At 46.1% G+C, this 18,484-nt stretch overlaps 1 protein-coding gene across 1 annotated transcript in view; it reads left to right on the top strand.

Moving 5' to 3' along the window:
* LOC122925818 (armadillo repeat-containing protein 10-like) overlaps positions 1–18,484 on the top strand; it is a 34,515-nt gene that overhangs the window by 15,172 nt on the left and 859 nt on the right. Inside the window, exons 4-5 of the mRNA XM_044277173.1 lie at positions 6,970–7,146; positions 14,563–14,634. Coding sequence (XP_044133108.1) covers positions 6,970–7,146; positions 14,563–14,634 — 249 coding nt within the window. The remainder of the gene's footprint in view (positions 1–6,969; positions 7,147–14,562; positions 14,635–18,484) is intronic.

Genomic DNA, 18,484 nt, shown 5'->3' with positions numbered 1-18,484 from the left:
CTTCCTGTACACAGTCGTGGTCAGTTCCCCTTCCGCTGTTTTTGAGATGAGGACGTCCAAAAAAGGTAACTGGGCGATGTTATTCTCGCTGGTGAAGCGAAGGCCTATGTTGTTGATATTCAGCGCTTTCACCAGGGAGTGGAAGGATACTTCATCACTGTTCCAGATGATGAAGATATCGTCAATGTATCGCGCCCACAGTCCCACAGGGTCCAAGAGTACGGACCCGGTGTCAGTGAACACCAGGGTTTCCTCCCACCAGCCCAGGAACAAGTTGGCATACGATGGGGCACAAGGGCTCCCCATCGCAGTGCCCCTGAGCTGGTGGTAGATCCTGCCGTTGAAGGAGAACACGTTGTGGGTGAGCGTGAACTCCAACAAACGGAGAATAAACAGACTGTGGGCGCGATACTGACGACCTCGGCTACTCAGAAAGTGTTCAACAGCCTTGAGGCCTAGTGAGTGTGGGATGCTGGAGTAGAGTGCCTCGACGTCTATACTGGCCAATAGGCTATTCGCCTCTGTATAGATGCCCTCCAAACGTTTCAGTAGGTCAGTCGTATCGCGGGTATATGATGGGAGTGTAGTCACGAATGGAGCCAGAATCTTATCCACGTAGACCCCTGCATTTTGGCAAAGGTTGTCCACTCCGGAGACTATAGGTCGTCCCTTGAGTGGATTGACCCCTTTATGTAGTTTAGGGAGGCAATAAAATGTTGCCATGCGGGGGCACGGGGGAAATAAAAACCTGAATTCTTCATCAGAGATGAGATTTGCCAGCTTGGCCTCCTCTAGAATAGATTTGAGTTCAAGTCTAAATTCGTTAGATGGATCTCGTGCTAGTACCTCATAGGTGGAAGGGTCGTTCAGTAGAGACTCACACATTGCTCCATATCGACCATGGTCCATGACCACCGTGTTGCCCCCTTTGTCCGAGGGTTTGATGACAATGGACCGATCACTCTCAAGATCGGAAATCGCGGTGGCCTGGGCCCGGTCGACATTAGAGCAGTGTGGGGGCCTGACTTCCTCGACCTGGTTAGAAACCAGATCTAAGAATACATCAATACACGATGGATCAGCGGGTACTGGCGGCATTTTGTTATTTTTCAATTTGAGAGCAGTGAAGGGACCCAATCCGTCGTGTTGTGGTGGCCCCTTATCAAGGTCAAAGAGCAGGCGCACGTCTGACAAGATTTCAACCGGAATGCCCAGTTCGCGACACTGTCTCCTATCTTGTAATTTGAAAAATTTGTGCCAACGTAACTTGCGAACGAATAAATTGAGGTCCTTGATGATATCAAATCTGTCGAAACTAGGGGTAGGGACAAAAGAGAGGCCCAGTTGGAGGACCTGCGTCTCGATGGTACTGAGTTGACGGGAGGACAGATTAACGACCTGGGGGCCTAGGGGTTTGGAGGTTGTTGGACTCGGTTGCGTAGTGGATATTGTGAGGGTGGCGGGTTGGATTGCCCTTGGTTGGGGGTACCCCCTAAAAAACGGCGATCCCTTCCACGTGAGCTTCCTCGTCTACGCCCCCTACGGCTCCCTCCCCGTGGGGATTGTCTATTACCCTTAGGTAGACTATCTGAGTCTGAGTAATCGGTTTCTGTCGAGGAAAGGTCAGTCTGCGCCACACTGGTCTCACCTCTGTGAGCTATGGAGGAGTATATTCTGTTCTCCTTAAAGTCTGCCAGATCTCGCACAAATTGGCGGTGCTTCCGTTCCTTGAGATGATACTGATATTTATCAAGGTAATTTTGGAGTTGCTTCTCCTTAGTGGGAAAATCCGCCTCTTGTGCAAAGGTCTGGGCAGCTTCAATGCTCGCGGTCAGTTTTTTATTTAGAGTTTAAAGTTTAATTTTTTCTTCAGCTAATAGGAGACGCATCAGCCGCAGAGAGCTATTAGTAGCTTCCTGCTCCCACTTACTGAGGAAGCCTGGACTCCTGAATCTGGCCGCGGGCAGTAGCGAGATTCTGAGTCCACGAGGGACGATATTATGTTTGAGAAAGCTATCTCAAACATAATATCGTCCCTCGTGGACTCAGAATCTCGCTACTGCCCGCGGCCAGATTCAGGAGTCCAGGCTTCCTCAGTAAGTGGGAGCAGGAAGCTACTAATAGCTCTCTGCGGCTGATGCGTCTCCTATTAGCTGAAGAAAAAATTAAACTTGAAACTCTAAATAAAAAACTGACCGCGAGCATTGAAGCTGCCCAGACCTTTGCACAAGAGGCGGATTTTCCCACTAAGGAGAAGCAACTCCAAAATTACCTTGATAAATATCAGTATCATCTCAAGGAACGGAAGCACCGCCAATTTGTGCGAGATCTGGCAGACTTTAAGGAGAACAGAATATACTCCTCCATAGCTCACAGAGGTGAGACCAGTGTGGCGCAGACTGACCTTTCCTCGACAGAAACCGATTACTCAGACTCAGATAGTCTACCTAAGGGTAATAGACAATCCCCACGGGGAGGGAGCCGTAGGGGGCGTAGACGAGGAAGCTCACGTGGAAGGGATCGCCGTTTTTTAGGGGGTACCCCCAACCAAGGGCAATCCAACCCGCCACCCTCACAATATCCACTACGCAACCGAGTCCAACAACCTCCAAACCCCTAGGCCCCCAGGTCGTTAATCTGTCCTCCCGTCAACTCAGTACCATCGAGACGCAGGTCCTCCAACTGGGCCTCTCTTTTGTCCCTACCCCTAGTTTCGACAGATTTGATATCATCAAGGACCTCAATTTATTCGTTCGCAAGTTACGTTGGCACAAATTTTTCAAATTACAAGATAGGAGACAGTGTCGCGAACTGGGCATTCCGGTTGAAATCTTGTCAGACGTGCGCCTGCTCTTTGACCTTGATAAGGGGCCACCACAACACGACGGATTGGGTCCCTTCACTGCTCTCAAATTGAAAAATAACAAAATGCCGCCAGTACCCGCTGATCCATCGTGTATTGATGTATTCTTAGATCTGGTTTCTAACCAGGTCGAGGAAGTCAGGCCCCCACACTGCTCTAATGTCGACCGGGCCCAGGCCACCGCGATTTCCGATCTTGAGAGTGATCGGTCCATTGTCATCAAACCCTCGGACAAAGGGGGCAACACGGTGGTCATGGACCATGGTCGATATGGAGCAATGTGTGAGTCTCTACTGAACGACCCTTCCACCTATGAGGTACTAGCACGAGATCCATCTAACGAATTTAGACTTGAACTCAAATCTATTCTAGAGGAGGCCAAGCTGGCAAATCTCATCTCTGATGAAGAATTCAGGTTTTTATTTCCCCCGTGCCCCCGCATGGCAACATTTTATTGCCTCCCTAAACTACATAAAGGGGTCAATCCACTCAAGGGACGACCTATAGTCTCCGGAGTGGACAACCTTTGCCAAAATGCAGGGGTCTACGTGGATAAGATTCTGGCTCCATTCGTGACTACACTCCCATCATATACCCGCGATACGACTGACCTACTGAAACGTTTGGAGGGCATCTATACAGAGGCGAATAGCCTATTGGCCAGTATAGACGTCGAGGCACTCTACTCCAGCATCCCACACTCACTAGGCCTCAAGGCTGTTGAACACTTTCTGAGTAGCCGAGGTCGTCAGTATCGCGCCCACAGTCTGTTTATTCTCCGTTTGTTGGAGTTCACGCTCACCCACAACGTGTTCTCCTTCAACGGCAGGATCTACCACCAGCTCAGGGGCACTGCGATGGGGAGCCCTTGTGCCCCATCGTATGCCAACTTGTTCCTGGGCTGGTGGGAGGAAACCCTGGTGTTCACTGACACCGGGTCCGTACTCTTGGACCCTGTGGGACTGTGGGCGCGATACATTGACGATATCTTCATCATCTGGAACAGTGATGAAGTATCCTTCCACTCCCTGGTGAAAGCGCTGAATATCAACAACATAGGCCTTCGCTTCACCAGCGAGAATAACATCGCCCAGTTACCTTTTTTGGACGTCCTCATCTCAAAAACAGCGGAAGGGGAACTGACCACGACTGTGTACAGGAAGCCTAGTTCCACCAACAACCTGCTTAGGTGGGAAAGCAGTCACCCGCTCCCGCTTAGGAAAGGCATCCCAAAGGGCCAGTACCTCCGCCTTAGGAGAAATTGTTCTTCGAAAAAGGAATTTATCTGTCAGGCTGCCGATCTGCGTCTGAGATTCCTTCAGAGGGGATACCCCGATAGGGTACTACGATTGGCTTTCAGAGCAGCACTCCAGGCAGACCGTACAGACCTCCTTATTCCTAAACCCCATCAAGAACAGACGGGTAACCCTATCCGCCTAATCAGTATTTTCAATCGTGCAGCACCTGAGATCCGCAACATTTTATCTCAAAATTGGGGTGTCCTCATGATGGATCCAGACCTCAGAGAGGTCCTGGGCCCTCACCCCAATATCACCTACCGCAGGGGTCGTAACCTCCGCGACAGATTGGTCTCGAGTGAATTTATACCGCCTGTACCCCCAGGTACCGCCTGGCTGCAGTCAAACATCAAGGGTTGTTACAGATGCAGTGGGTGCATTGCATGCAGCCATCTGCAAACAGGTAGGACCTTCTGTAGCCACAACACCGGCAAGGTCTATACCATTAACCATTTCATCAACTGTAAGACCCGGGGGGTGATTTACCGCCTAGCCTGCGAATGCGGCAGGGAATATGTTGGCAAGACCATACGAGAGTTTCGCAGGCGGGTGGGTGAACATCTCAATGATATTTCAAAGAGTAAGGACACGCCCATAGCCAACCACATCCGTACCCATCATAACGGCACTGCCCACGTCACATTCATGGGCATTGACCGGGTCCTCCCGCCGCGCCGCGGAGGCGATTGGGACCGGCTAATTCTTCAGCGTGAACTTCGCTGGATATACTATCTTAAATCCATGACACCATTGGGGCTCAATGAACAGCTGAATTTTAGCTGTTTCCTGTGAACAATGGACGACATTTAATTGATATTGATATTTAATTGGTTTCTTTGCTCAGCCCCTTTGCTTCATCGATCCCCCTTCTAATTAATCTATATATAGTCATAACTATTTCCTGTCCTCCATGCCTCCTGACCCCTTTGCCGGCCCTCTGTTTAGTATCTGGGCCTTTTTGCTTAAGTTTTCCCTCCCACAGAAGCTCTGCTTGCTGAGAGCACTTTCTCTCCTCTTATCTTCTGAGACCGCTGACACGCTGGTCTCTTAATATGGTCACCGGCTCACCGCGCGCCTCTGCGCGGCGTCCGGTTGCTAGGCAGCCAGACCCGCCCTCTGTGACCTTTACCTTACCCCTCCTGCTCTCCTGCGTGCGCTCGCGGCGTCTCCGGCTGGCGCCTGCGTTCCATGTGCGTTCCACCCGACCCCGCCCCCCTTTCCTGGGGCGCGGTCGCGGTGACGTCATGTGGAGCGCACGCGCCGCCTGACGCTGCGTTCCAGCGCACGCAGGCCAGCTGTCCACAGGATCCAGCCTGTCCGGTCTCCATGTGACATTCGGAGGGGGCGTGCATTGCAAAAAGGGCGCGCTCTGGCACCTCATTTAAAATGGCACTCGTCAAGGTAACATTTGCTGACAGCCACCCTTGATTTGGGCCCCACAGTGACCGCATCTGGCATCTCTGCTGGTGTATCTGGACAGCCCACTGGCCTACCAGCACCTGCGGTCCTTTGTTTAGGATTTTTGGTGGTCCGGTCCCATTGGCCCGGCCACCGTACCCGGAGTTTGAATAGGCCCCACTGGACCTCTCGGCAGTTCCAAATAGTTAATATACAATAATTTTTTGTCCCTATTTTACTGCCTTAGCTCCTATTTTTGCGGCTAGTCCGCGTTACAGGTCTAGCCAACAGCCCTTCTTTCACTTTCAGGCACAACAGTGCCTGCTAGCCCATGTTTTCACGTCCCCTGATGCGTTAATCCAAACTGAAACGTGACACGTCGGGACATCGCTAGGGCTCATTAGGGACACCGGCCCCACCAGGGCTAGGTATCCGGACGGGGTCGCTCCTTGCGGAGCAAGCACTCCGTATAGGTAGGCAGGGTCGACTAGCCCCTCCCCTTACTCAGGGATATACTAGGGAATCATCTTTCCCGACCCGGCCTACCATCCAGTACCTGTGGTACCATCCTCATTGCACGTACTCCTGGAACCAGCACCCGCCTTGAACCAGACTCCTTACCTGCGACCCTGTCACTGAGGTTCCATCTACAGAGATCGGTTCACCATTCAACTACTCGGGTGAGAACGTTCCATTTCCTGTTATTGGGGTACAATTGTGCAAGTGTGTCTGGCCCTTTCGGGCCTGTCTATTTATGTTTATGTTCCTTCTTTTGTGCCATTTTTTCTATTTGATCACCATTAAATGTTAAGCCTACATTATGGCCACTGACTTTACTTTATTCAAACCTCCTCAGGTGGGCTACTTTCACATATGCATTTTGCCATTCCGGTTTTGAGATGCAGCAGAGGATCTCAAAACTGGGCCAAAGCAGTTCTGTTTTGTCCCCTTGTATTCTGAATGGAAAGAGATCCATTTAGGATATCTTCCGTTCTGTCAGCATTCCGTTTTGTGACCAGACACAAAACCACTGGAAGATGCGGTTTTGTGTCCAGTCATCGAAACAGAAAAACCCGGATCAGTTACTAAAAGCAATGTAAGTCAATTGTGACGGACTGTTTTTTTAGGGTCTTAAAAGAAAACGCATCCATAACCCATTGACTTTTAATGTATTTAATGAAGGATCCGGTTTGTTCCGTTTCAATTTCACATAACCGCATCCTAACGAAGCGAAAGCATACTGATGTGTAATCAAAACTGAACCATTTAGGTCAGATTTTGAGATCCTCTGCCAGATTTCAAAACCTGAAACCAAAACGCATAAGTAAAAGTAGCCTTTGAACAAAAGTCGAACATTTAACCAGCACATGGAACAGTATTGCAACTTAATTTGTTTCTTTTGCTACTTAGGCTTTTATAAATGAAGTATTAAAGGATATCACAGAGTGTTCGTTAAATTCTGAAGTCCAGCTGGCTGGCCTGAGACTGGTGATCAATATGTCAGTCACCAATAAGTACCATGAAAAGATGGAAGATTCTATTCAAAATCTACTCAATTTACTAGACGAAGGAAATGACACCACCAAGGTATGGATTATCCCCATTAACCCCTGAAAGGGAATTTCTCACCTCCCCTGATCTCTATAAAGTGCGGTGCTACATAAATAGTACTGCCACGCCTAACTCCAGATGGCTAAGTTATATGTCCATGCTCAGTCCTGTCCAACCCCCCTGCAAACCAAGGCTGCAGTATATTGAAAGGACTCATCCCGGAGTCCTCTCCAGTATGTGTGCATGCTCATGAGTCTTCACAGTGGACATGCAAGTTAGTGATCTGGAGTCAGGAGTGGCAGTGCTATTCATGTAGTTCTGCACTTTATAGGGCTTGGGGTAGGTGACAGAGTCACTTTAACCACTTCAGCCCCGCTAGCTGAAACCACCTTCATGACCAGAGCACTTTTTACACTTCGGCACTACACTCCTTTCACCGTTTATCGCTCGGTCATACAACTTACCACCCAAATGAATTTTACCTCCTTTTCTTTTCACTAATAGAGCTTTCATTTGGTGCTATTTTATTGCTGCTGACATTTTTACTTTTTTTGTTATTAATCAAAATGTAACGATTTTTTTGTAAAAAAATGACATTTTTCACTTTCAGCTGTGAAATTTTGCAAAGAAAACGACATCCATATATAAATTTTTCGCCAAATTTATTGTTCTACATGTCTTTGATAAAAAAAAAATGTTTGGGCAAAAAAAAAAAAAATGGTTTGGGTAAAAGTTATAGCGTTTACAAACTATGGTACAAAAATGTGAATTTCCGCTTTTTGAAACAGCTCTGATTTTCTGAGCACCTGTCATGATTCCTGAGGTTCTACAATGCCCAAACAGTAGAAAAACCCCACAAATGACCCCATTTCGGAAAGAAGACACCCTAAGGTATTCGCTGATGGGCATAGTGAGTTCATAGAACTTTTTATTTTTTGTCATAAGTTAGCGGAAAATGATGATGATTTTATTTTTTATTTTTTTTCTTACAAAGTCTCATATTCCACTAACTTGCGACAAAAAATAAAAAATTCTAGGAACTCACCATGCCCCTCACAGAATACCTTGGGGTGTCTTCTTTCCAAAATGGGGTCACTTGTGGCGTAGTTATACTGCCCTGGCAATTTAGGGGCCCATATGTGTGAGAAGTACTTTGCAATCAAAATCTGTAAAAAATGACCGGTGAAATCCGAAAGGTGCACTTTGGAATATGTGCCCCTTTGCCCACCTTGGCATCAAAAAAGTGTCACACATCTGGTATCGCCGTACTCAGGAGAAGTTGGGGAATGTGTTTTGGGGTGTCATTTTACATATACCCATGCTGGGTGAGAGAAATATCTTGGCAAAAGACAACTTTTCCCATTTTTTTATACAAAGTTGGCATTTGACCAAGATATTTATCTCACCCAGCATGGGTATATGTAAAATGACAACCCAAAACACATTCCCCAACTTCTCCTGAGTACGGTGATACCAGATGTGTGACACTTTTTTGCAGCCTAGATGCGCAAAGGTGCCCAAATTCCTTTTAGGAGGGCATTTTTAGACAATTGGATCCCAGACTTCTTCTCACGCTTTAGGGCCCCTAAAAAGCCAGGCCAGTATAAATACCCCACATGTGACCCCACTTTGGAAAGAAGACACCCCAAGGTATCCAATGAGGGGCCTGGCAAGTTCATAGAATTTTTTTTTTTTCGCATAAGTTAGCGGAAATTGATTTTTTTTTGTTTTTTTCTCACAAAGTCTCACTTTCCGCTAACTTAGGACAAAAATTTAAATCTTTCATGGACTCAATATGCCCCTCAGCAAATACCTTGGGGTGTCTTCTTTCCAAAATGGGGTCAGTTGTGGGGTGTTTGTACTGCCCTGGCATTTGAGGGTCTCCGCAATCATTACATGTATGGCCAGCATTAGGAGTTTCTGCTATTCTCCTTATATTGAGCATACAGGTAATGAGATTTTTTTTTCCATTCAGCCTCTGGGCTGAAATAAAAAAATGAACGGCACAGATTTCTTCATTCGCATCGATCAATGTGGATGAAAAAATCTCTGCCAAAAAAAAAAAAAGGAGGGGAAAGGCGTCTGCCAGGACATAGGAGCTCCGCCCAACATCCATACTCACTTAGCTCGTATGCCCTGGCAAACCAGATTTCTCCATTCGCATCAATCGATGTGGATGAATAAATCATTGCCGGGATTTTTTATTTTTTTTTATATATATAGAAAGTGTTTGCCAAAGCATAGGAACGCCGCCTCCTCCTCAGCTCGTATGCCTTGGCAAACGTATCTGTCACTGCAGAGGAGAAAATCTCGTCTTGCAGCGCCGCATACACCGACTTGCGTGTAATCTGACAGCAGCGCAATGCTTCTGTCAGAATGCACATCGGTGCTGCAGCTAGTAGATCGGTTGGTCCACCTGGAAGGTAAAAAAAGAAAGAAAAAAAAAAAGAAAAAACCAGGCCACAACGCAATAATTTGATTAACTTTGGAACAGAACATGTAAACTTTAACTTTTTGAACTAAACATTAACGTGTTTGCTTACTGGTGTTTTTTTTGTTTTTTGCTTTTTTACCTTTATAGAACAAACCTCTCCTTCCCCATGGGTCAATGTGCAAAGCGCAAAACGCCCAAAGATGTGGCGAAGTGCGTTATGCACTTTGTCCCATGTGAAAGGAGACGTTTGCAGCAGCTGTGAGTGAATGGGCCCTAATAGCCCTGTGTGCCTGTCCTGGTGAGATGATCCCTATGCTAGGTGTACCTGTTTGTGGTACTTCCGGAAACACTCCCCTAAGCATAGGGCAGGGAGGTCAGGACAGTCAGGACAGAAATAGCGGGTGTCACGCCTTATTCCACTCCTGCTACAGACACAACATCTTTTTCGGGGTGATCGGTGGGTTGAGGTACCAGCAACGACATTGGGGAAATGTCGCTCATGTAGACGGCTAACTACACTGGTGGATGGGGCCACGGAACCTCCTGGATACAGGAGGTTCTCGATGATCTCTTCCTGAAATTTGAGGAAGGATCCAGTTCTCCCAGCCTTACTGTAGAGAACAAAACTATTATACAGAGCCAATTGAATTAAATATACAGACACCTTCTTATACCAGCGTCTGGTTCTGCGGGAAACTAAATACGGAGACAACATCTGGTCATTGAAGTCCACCCCTCCCATGTGAAGGTTATAGTCGTGGACTGAGAGGGGCTTTTCAATGACACGGGTTGCTCGCTCAATTTGTATTGTCGTGTCTGCGTGAATGGAGGAGAGCATGTAAACGTCACGCTTGTCTCTCCATTTCACCGCGAGCAGTTCTTCGTTACACAGTGCGGCCCTCTGCCCCCTTGCAAGACGGGTGCTAACGAGCCGTTGGGGGAAGCCCGCGCGACTAGTTCGCGCGGTACCACAGGCGCCAATCCGTTCTAGAAACAAATGCCTAAAGAGGGCCACACTTGTGTAAAAATTGTCCACATAAAGATGGTACCCCTTGCCGAATAAGGGTGACACCAAGTCCCAGACTATCTTCCCACTGCTCCCCAGGTAGTCAGGGCAACCGACCGGCTCCAGGGTCTGATCTTTTCCCTCATAGACACGAAATTTGTGTGTATAGCCTGTGGCCCTTTCACAGAGCTTATACAATTTGACCCCATACCGGGCGCGCTTGCTTGGGATGTATTGTTTGAAGCCAAGGCGCCCGGTAAAATGTATAAGGGACTCGTCTACGCAGATGTTTTGCTCTGGGGTATACATATCTGCAAATTTCAGGTTGAAATGGTCTATGAGGGGCCGAATTTTGTGGAGCCGGTCAAAAGCAGGGTGGCCTCTGGGACAGGAGGTGCAGTTATCACTAAAGTGCAGGAAACGCAGGATGGTCTCAAATCGTGTCCTGGACATAACAGCAGAGAACATGGGCATGTGATGAATCGGGTTCGTGGACCAGTATGACCGCAATTCATGCTTTTTAGTTAGACCCATGTTGAGGAGGAGGCCCAAAAAAGTTTTAATTTCGGAAACTTGGACTGGTTTCCACCGGAAAGGCTGGGCATAAAAGCTTCCCGGGTTAGCGGTTATAAATTGTGTGGCATACCGGTTTGTCTTTGCCACAACTAAGTCTAAGAGCTCCGCAGTCAAGAACAGCTCAAAAAATCCCAGGGCCGAACCGATCTGAGCTGTCTCAACCCGAACTCCAGACTGGGCGGTGAAAGGGGGAACTACAGGTGCGGCTGAAGTTGGGGACTGCCAATCAGGGTTTGCCAGCACCTCTGGGATTCTAGGGGCTCTACGGGCACGTCTTTGCGGTGGCTGCGACGGGGTCACTACTGCACGTGCCACCGTACCAGCTTCAACTGCCCTTCTGGTGCTCGCTACTTCACCATGTTCTACGGCAGTGCTGGTACTAGGTCCAGGAAGGGCTGGGCTGCTGGTGTATGCCTCACCACGTAATCCGACAGCACCAGCCCCACTCTGCTGCTCTTGAAGCAGATCCTGCGCAACCTGCGGTCTAGCGACACGGGGCCGGGTACGCCTGCTGCTATCAGGGACCTCAGCCTACTCGTCCGAACTTTGGGTCAGAGAGCCACTGCTTTCTACAGGTTCGTATTCTGACCCGCTGGATTCATCAGATGAGGGTTCCCACTCCTCATCCGACTGGGTCAGAAGCCTGTAGGCCTCTTCAGAGGAATACCCCCTGTTTGACATGTGGGCAACTAAATTTAGGGGTATTTCCTGAGACTACCCAAGAAAAAAAAAGCAAGCCTGTCTTACAAATGGGAGGCTAGCGAAGTACCGGAGGCCGCTGCGGTTGATAAAAAATATCAAAACTGATTTTTTTATCGCCGCAGTGCGTGTAAAGTGAATGTGCAGCGATCAAAAAAAAAATTTTTTTTTGTCACTGCGGTGGGGCGGGCGTGGGCGAACGCACGTGTGGGCGACCGATCAGGCCTGATCGGGCAAACACTGCGTTTTGGGTGGAGGGAGAACTAAAGTGACACTAATACAATTATAGATCTGACCGTGATCAGTTTTGATCACTTCCAGATACTATAAAAGTACAAATGCTGATTAACGATACGCTAATCAGCGAATAACGGACTGCGGTGCGGTGGGCTGGGCGCTAACCGATCCCTAAACTACCTAACCAAGGGGCCTAAACTATACCTAAAACCTAACGGTCAATACCAGTGAAAAAAAAAGTGACAGTTTGCACTGATCACTTTTTCCCTTTCACTAGTGATTGACAGGGGCGATCAAAGGGGTGATCAAAGGGTTAATAGGGGTGATCTGGGGGCTAAGTGTGGTGTAGTGGGTACTCACAGTGATGTGTGCTCCTCTGCTCCTCTTCTGGAAACAACCGACCAAAAGAAGGAGCAGAGGAGCACAGCAGCCATATAACCCCATCATATTTACTAATATGATGGGTTAAATGGCTGCTGATAGTTTTTTTTTTAAAATCAGCAACCTGCCAGCCAATGATCGTGGCCGGCAGGTTGCTGACGAAATACTTGGCTACGAAATGCCGGCCCGCGATGCGCATGCGCGGGCCGGCTGTGACGAAATCTCGCGTCTCGCGAGATGACGCGCCGATGCGTCCAGGAGGAACAAATCAACCACCTCCCGGACGCATCGGCGCGTTAGGCGGTCGGGAGGTGGTTAAGGACACAGCCAATTTTCGCTTTTGCACTTTTGTTTTTTCCTCCGCAGTTTCCTAGAGCTATAACTTCTGACATTTTCTGTTCATATGGCTTATTTTATTTGTGGGGGGGAAAAGTAGTATTTTTTTAATGGCACCATTTAATTTACCATAGCTTGTATTAGATAATGGGGGAAAATAATTATTTGTGGGGTGAAACTGGAAAAAAACGCAATTCCACCTTATTCTTGGAGATTTTGTGTTTAGTGCCATTCACTGGGTGCTAAAAATGACATGATTCTTATTCTGTGGGTCAGTACTTTTACAGCAATAACACATTTCTATAGTGTCTATTATATTTTACACATGGGATTTAATCAGGTGTAAAATGTAATACAATATATGAATTGATCATAATGTAATCCAGTCACATCCATGAATGTGTGAATCATGATGTATTAGGATTGGTTTAGGTATCTAATATATAACTATTAAGCCTATTATATTTTACAACATGAAAAAAATTAGAAATTGAAATCTGAAAGCCATAACTTTTTCGCAAAGGTACAGAGCTGTATGATGGCTATTTTTATTTAGTTAATATTGGTACCATTTTGGGGTACATACAACTTTTTGATAATTTTTTCATGAATTGCTAGCAGTCTGCGGTAAGGATACCAAGGGGTGTTACCAGTTGGGGGGGGGGGGGTGTACCTACACAGCCTGACAATGGCAGCACTGACTGGATAGAGTCTGTGCAGGTACACCCCCCCCCCCCCCAACTGGTTACCACCCCTCTGTATCCTTACTGCAGACTGCTAGCAATTCATTCATACCTTTTAGTAGAAAGAATAGAGGAACGGCACAACATAGAGCCATAAGAATAGATGCTCCAGAATTGTTATACATTAGGAATGCATGAAGCTATTAAATCAGGCATATCAGGAGTTGTAAAAGGTCCTCTTTAATTAACATTCGCCATGTGTCTACTTTATGTATGCTTCATTTTGTAAATTTCCTTTTATTTATTTTTTGGACATTGGAAGGCTTAAAATTCTAGAAGCAATTTTTCAACTTTTCAAACAGATTTCCAAAATTAATATTTTTAAAATTCAGGAATGCATGAAGCTATTAAAACAGACATGTCAGCAAATGTAACAGGTCCTCTTTAATAACTATTTTACATCATTTTGTCTTAAAGTAGAAAAATGAAAATTTTTCCTCATTTTCTTTGTTGGTGTTTCTTTTTGGACAAAAAAAGGTAAAAAATATTTATTTACATTTACTACTAGCATGAAGTATGACATATCACGAAAAATCATTTTCAGGAAGGCTTGGATAAGTAAAAACATTCCAAAGTTCTTTCATATAAAAGGACACATATATTAGATTTGCAAAAAGGCTTGGTAAGAAAGGTGACAATTGGCTGTATCTGCAAAGGGTTAAAGAATTATCCTGTTAGAACAAGTCACCCCCCTCCACAGGTCAGACCCCCACCGACTATGAGAACCCCTTAACATGAAATGAATATAGAGGCTGGTCAACCATTCATTCTGTATGGGACTGTTGGAAATGGCTGAGCAATGTACTTGTCTGTTTCCAGCAGTCCTATACACAATGAAAGGAGTGGCATGGTGCATGCTCAGCTAGCCACTACATTCATTTTGGGGTATGAGTCCCAGAAGTCGGATCCTCACCAATTTAATAGTTATCCTCTATCCTGTGCTATAACCGGAATACCCATGTAAATATAAATTACATATAAAATATTGATGCCTGTCTTGGATTGTGATCTTTTAGTTTATCAGGTATTTCCCCCATAAGATACACACATTAAAACTTCTTGTGAACATGTCTGCAAATCCTTTGATGACTAGACCTCTCCTTGCAAGTAAGGTAAGATGTATTTTGTCTGTTGTGTTCTCTACACTTCAGGGTGCCATTCTTTCCTTAAACTTACATCACATTGACCCATACAATTCAACGAGGCAAAACACAATTCCTTTTTTCTTTTCAAGGATCATTTTGTGAACGAGAGTAACCCTTTCTGTTTTTTCCATGTGATAAAAAAACATCTGCACGGAATTATCCATTTCTTTTAAGGATCTGATTGCTGATAAATCTGGTGCAAGGTTGGCACGTACTCCCAGATGTACACACTGATGTGCCCATAGACTTTAATGATCAGTAGGCTATTTGATTAGGAAATAAGTGAAAAGACGTATTAGAGATAAAAGATAATGTAGGAGTAGTTATTTGGAGGATTTGTACCAAAAGTAGTGCAAATGCAAAGCAGAGTAGTAGCCTATGGAAACCAATCAGATTCCATATATATATATATATTTACAGGTCCTTTGGCAGTGACCTGATTGGTTGTCATTGGCAAATACTCAACTTTGCAGCAGCTTTGTTATATCTCCCCTTTTTGTCTTCTTCCTCCTCACGTAATTACCGTCTATTAGTGCCCCATGCCACTAGATATCGGCTTAGATATCCACGCCATCCATGTGGAAATGTGGAGGTGCAATCACCTCCACAGAATAACAGGGGCTCCTTGTGCACTTTCTCTCACTGACTGATTACGGAGCATGTTATCCTTAACCCTTTCATCACTGGGGGATGTTTTAGACATTTATTCCCCAAATTTCACAGTTTTGTAATGCAGCATTATAAAGGCTTAGACAATACTGTTTATCCCCAATCTTATAAAGAAATCGGTGGCCTGGGATAATAATTGCTAGTTGGGGTTATAATTAGGGTTGACACCTTTCCCAACAAAATATACTGACCAAGTTAAGCCACACCCCAAACGGGGCGAGGTTGTCGGGTCATGGCTCAACACGGGGTGTTAAGTCGCTGTCATACAGTAGCTCCAATTAGTGCCCCCTAGTAATTGTAATGCCCCCATTAATGCCCCCCCCCCCAAATTTATGTGCCCCAGAATGAATAATGCCGCCATTAGTACCACCCAGTAATGGTAATGCCCCCATTAGTGCACTCCAGAATTAATGCTCCCCATTAGTGCCCCAAGTAAGAGTAATGGCCCATTAGTGCGCTCCAGAATGAATAATGCCCCCATTAGTGCGCCCCAGAATTAATGCTCCCCATTAGTGCCCCCAAGTAAGAGTAATGGCCTATTAGTGCGCCCCTTAATGAATAATGCCACATTAGTGCATCCCAGAGTTAATAATGCCTCCATTAGTGCCCCATAGTAGGAGTAATGCCCCCATTAGTGCCCCATAGTAGGAGTAATGCCCCCATTAGTGCCCCCTTCTCTGCTTCTGCAAAATAAAAAATAAATAAATAAAAGCACTCACCTTCTCCATTTTATTGCGCTGTGGTGAACACTCACTGCTCACTGGAAGCTCAGGACAGGACCTGCACTCCATCGTGAAGACGTCTCGCAGGTCCTGTTCTCCAGTCAGCAGCAAGTGTTCCCTGCAGCGTGAGCAAATGGAGGAGGTAAAGGCTGCACTGATGAACGCTCCACAATGGAAGCGCTCATTAGTAACTGGCCTTGTAGAAAAATTACCGGCAATAAGAAAAAAATTACCGGCACCGTCAGGGCCACTAAAATACCGGCCTTGAAAATGAGATACCGGCCGGGTGGCAACCCTAGTTATAATACATGACTGTATTAATGCATAATTACCTGATGCTCACACAAAATGGATTTGTCATGTTAGAGGGTTGTGCACTTCACTTCTGGGGTATTTTATCTATATTTACATTCATTTATTAGCTACGTCATGCTATACTTTGGGGCTTAGGGAACACATGATGTCTGTTCCCTGCATGTCCCCATAAGCAGACCTGAGAGCAGGCATACAATGGTTCCAGTCCTCATTCACAAATCAGTGATTTCCATCAGTGATTGTGAGCCAAAAGCAGGACATAAGGTATAATGGAGAGATCTGTACCTCTTCTGTGTTTAGAGCCTGTAACGAGACAGTTTCCGCAGACAAGGGGTTAAAATCCGTTTAGGCGATATGCCCCTTTCCGAGAGACAGGCACAGCTACTGCAGAACACCAACCTCCCGAACTGGATACAAAATAGCACTCCAAACTGGAACCTCGCGGATAGCTGCCAGCAGACGAACAGGAAAAGCGTACAGTCAGCTTACACTCCTGGCAATCAGTCTCCAACAGCATACAGGGAATCCCCCCAATAACGAGACAAGGCTCCGTGTTGAGGGTCAAGCAGTGCTCTGATGTGCTGGCACACCCAGCCTGGTTTTTATTACAGTTTATTGCAGATACAGGACAGATACAACATATCCCCACAATGCATCATGGTTTCCTCCCCTCTGTCCCGGAGACGACCGAAGACAATCCAATTATCTCTCAGGACAAAAGGGAGATCACCAATACACATGCGGAGACAACAGGACAGACATCACCATTTAAACACACAATGGTACAATGGGACAATAGAACCACACCCAGCATATTCCTCCCAAGCTGACACAGACATTTAACATATCCCCAGATAGCTCAAGTCTGAGTGCAAATCATTAGGTGAATGGCACTCAGACCACACAAATACAATAATATTAGCTATCTGGGTACCCTCACATAACATACAATTTTATAAAACATATCACAGGAACCCCAAAACATGCAATAACCCCATAACCAATATATCCTCGGAACCGGGGGATCTGGGTGAACCACATGTCCAAAATTCACCCACATCCGTTCAGTAGTTTGGAAGATACAGTTACACTGAAAATATTCAAGTTATACCAAAAATAGTCACTAATAAATGTGTCCCCTGTTTGGTAGTTTCAAACTACTGAATGATGTCTCTGTGCACCAAATACAGGCAAGATAGCACCGTGTTGGAAAGTCAGAACAGTGTCTGTGAGCTAAAATGGCCGCTATCTATTGTTCTCACCATGTGCTTCATCCAAGCAAGTAAGGCAAAGGATGCAATCCAGGGACAGAGGGCTCCGTCCCAAGTGCCTTGAGACCCAATAACTTAAGGGACCATAATCCCAGGGCAGGAGGCTGGTAAACAGCCCCCTCCAAAACACCGTGGCGAGGTTGGTTTCGCCACAGAGCCGCTCCTGGTTTTAGCTCACAATGACTGATGGAAATCACTGACCGAACACTGATGTGTGAATCAGGCATAAGATCTCTTTTACCAGTCATCTGTATACATCTGCATACACGGACATGCAGAGAAGGCAAATTGGGAAAAACTCCATATGATCTTAAAATTAGACAGCTCTAAACTAGAGCAGGCAGAAGGTGCACCAAACTTCTCACAGTGGCTCACTATGATCGCTTTGTGACATCTTACCAGTAATGGTAGACACTTAATTATGGCTTACTTCAGACCAATATGTTGCACCAAAATCGAAGTGCAGTTTGGTGCATTTAAAGATTCCTAAGCCATGCCTCCTTCTAGACACTCAGGGTAGGTTCACCCAGTTTTTTAGAGGATGTCTTGGGGCAGATTTTCCTGTTTTGTTTTTTAGCCAAAGCCAGAAGTGGATCCAGGAGGAAGGTGAAGTAATCCTTTCATTATTTCTGATTCCTTTTTAATCCACTTCTGGCTTTGCCTGAAAAACTTACAGTAAAATCCACCTCAAAACCTTCTCCAAAAACAGTTTGAACCAACCCTTAACTATGTGATGAGGTGCAAAAACCCATAGGAGATGATTCATATATGATACATCTGTGCTTAACTGGTAGAGGAACAGCCTGCTGGAGTTCACCAGATCTGAAACTGCCAAACCCC

This window comes from Bufo gargarizans, chromosome 2 (assembly GCF_014858855.1).
Source record: "Bufo gargarizans isolate SCDJY-AF-19 chromosome 2, ASM1485885v1, whole genome shotgun sequence".
NCBI lineage: Eukaryota > Metazoa > Chordata > Amphibia > Anura > Bufonidae > Bufo > Bufo gargarizans.
Note: the sequence above shows the minus strand (reverse complement) of the source record. Positions and strands in the feature narration are given on the sequence as shown.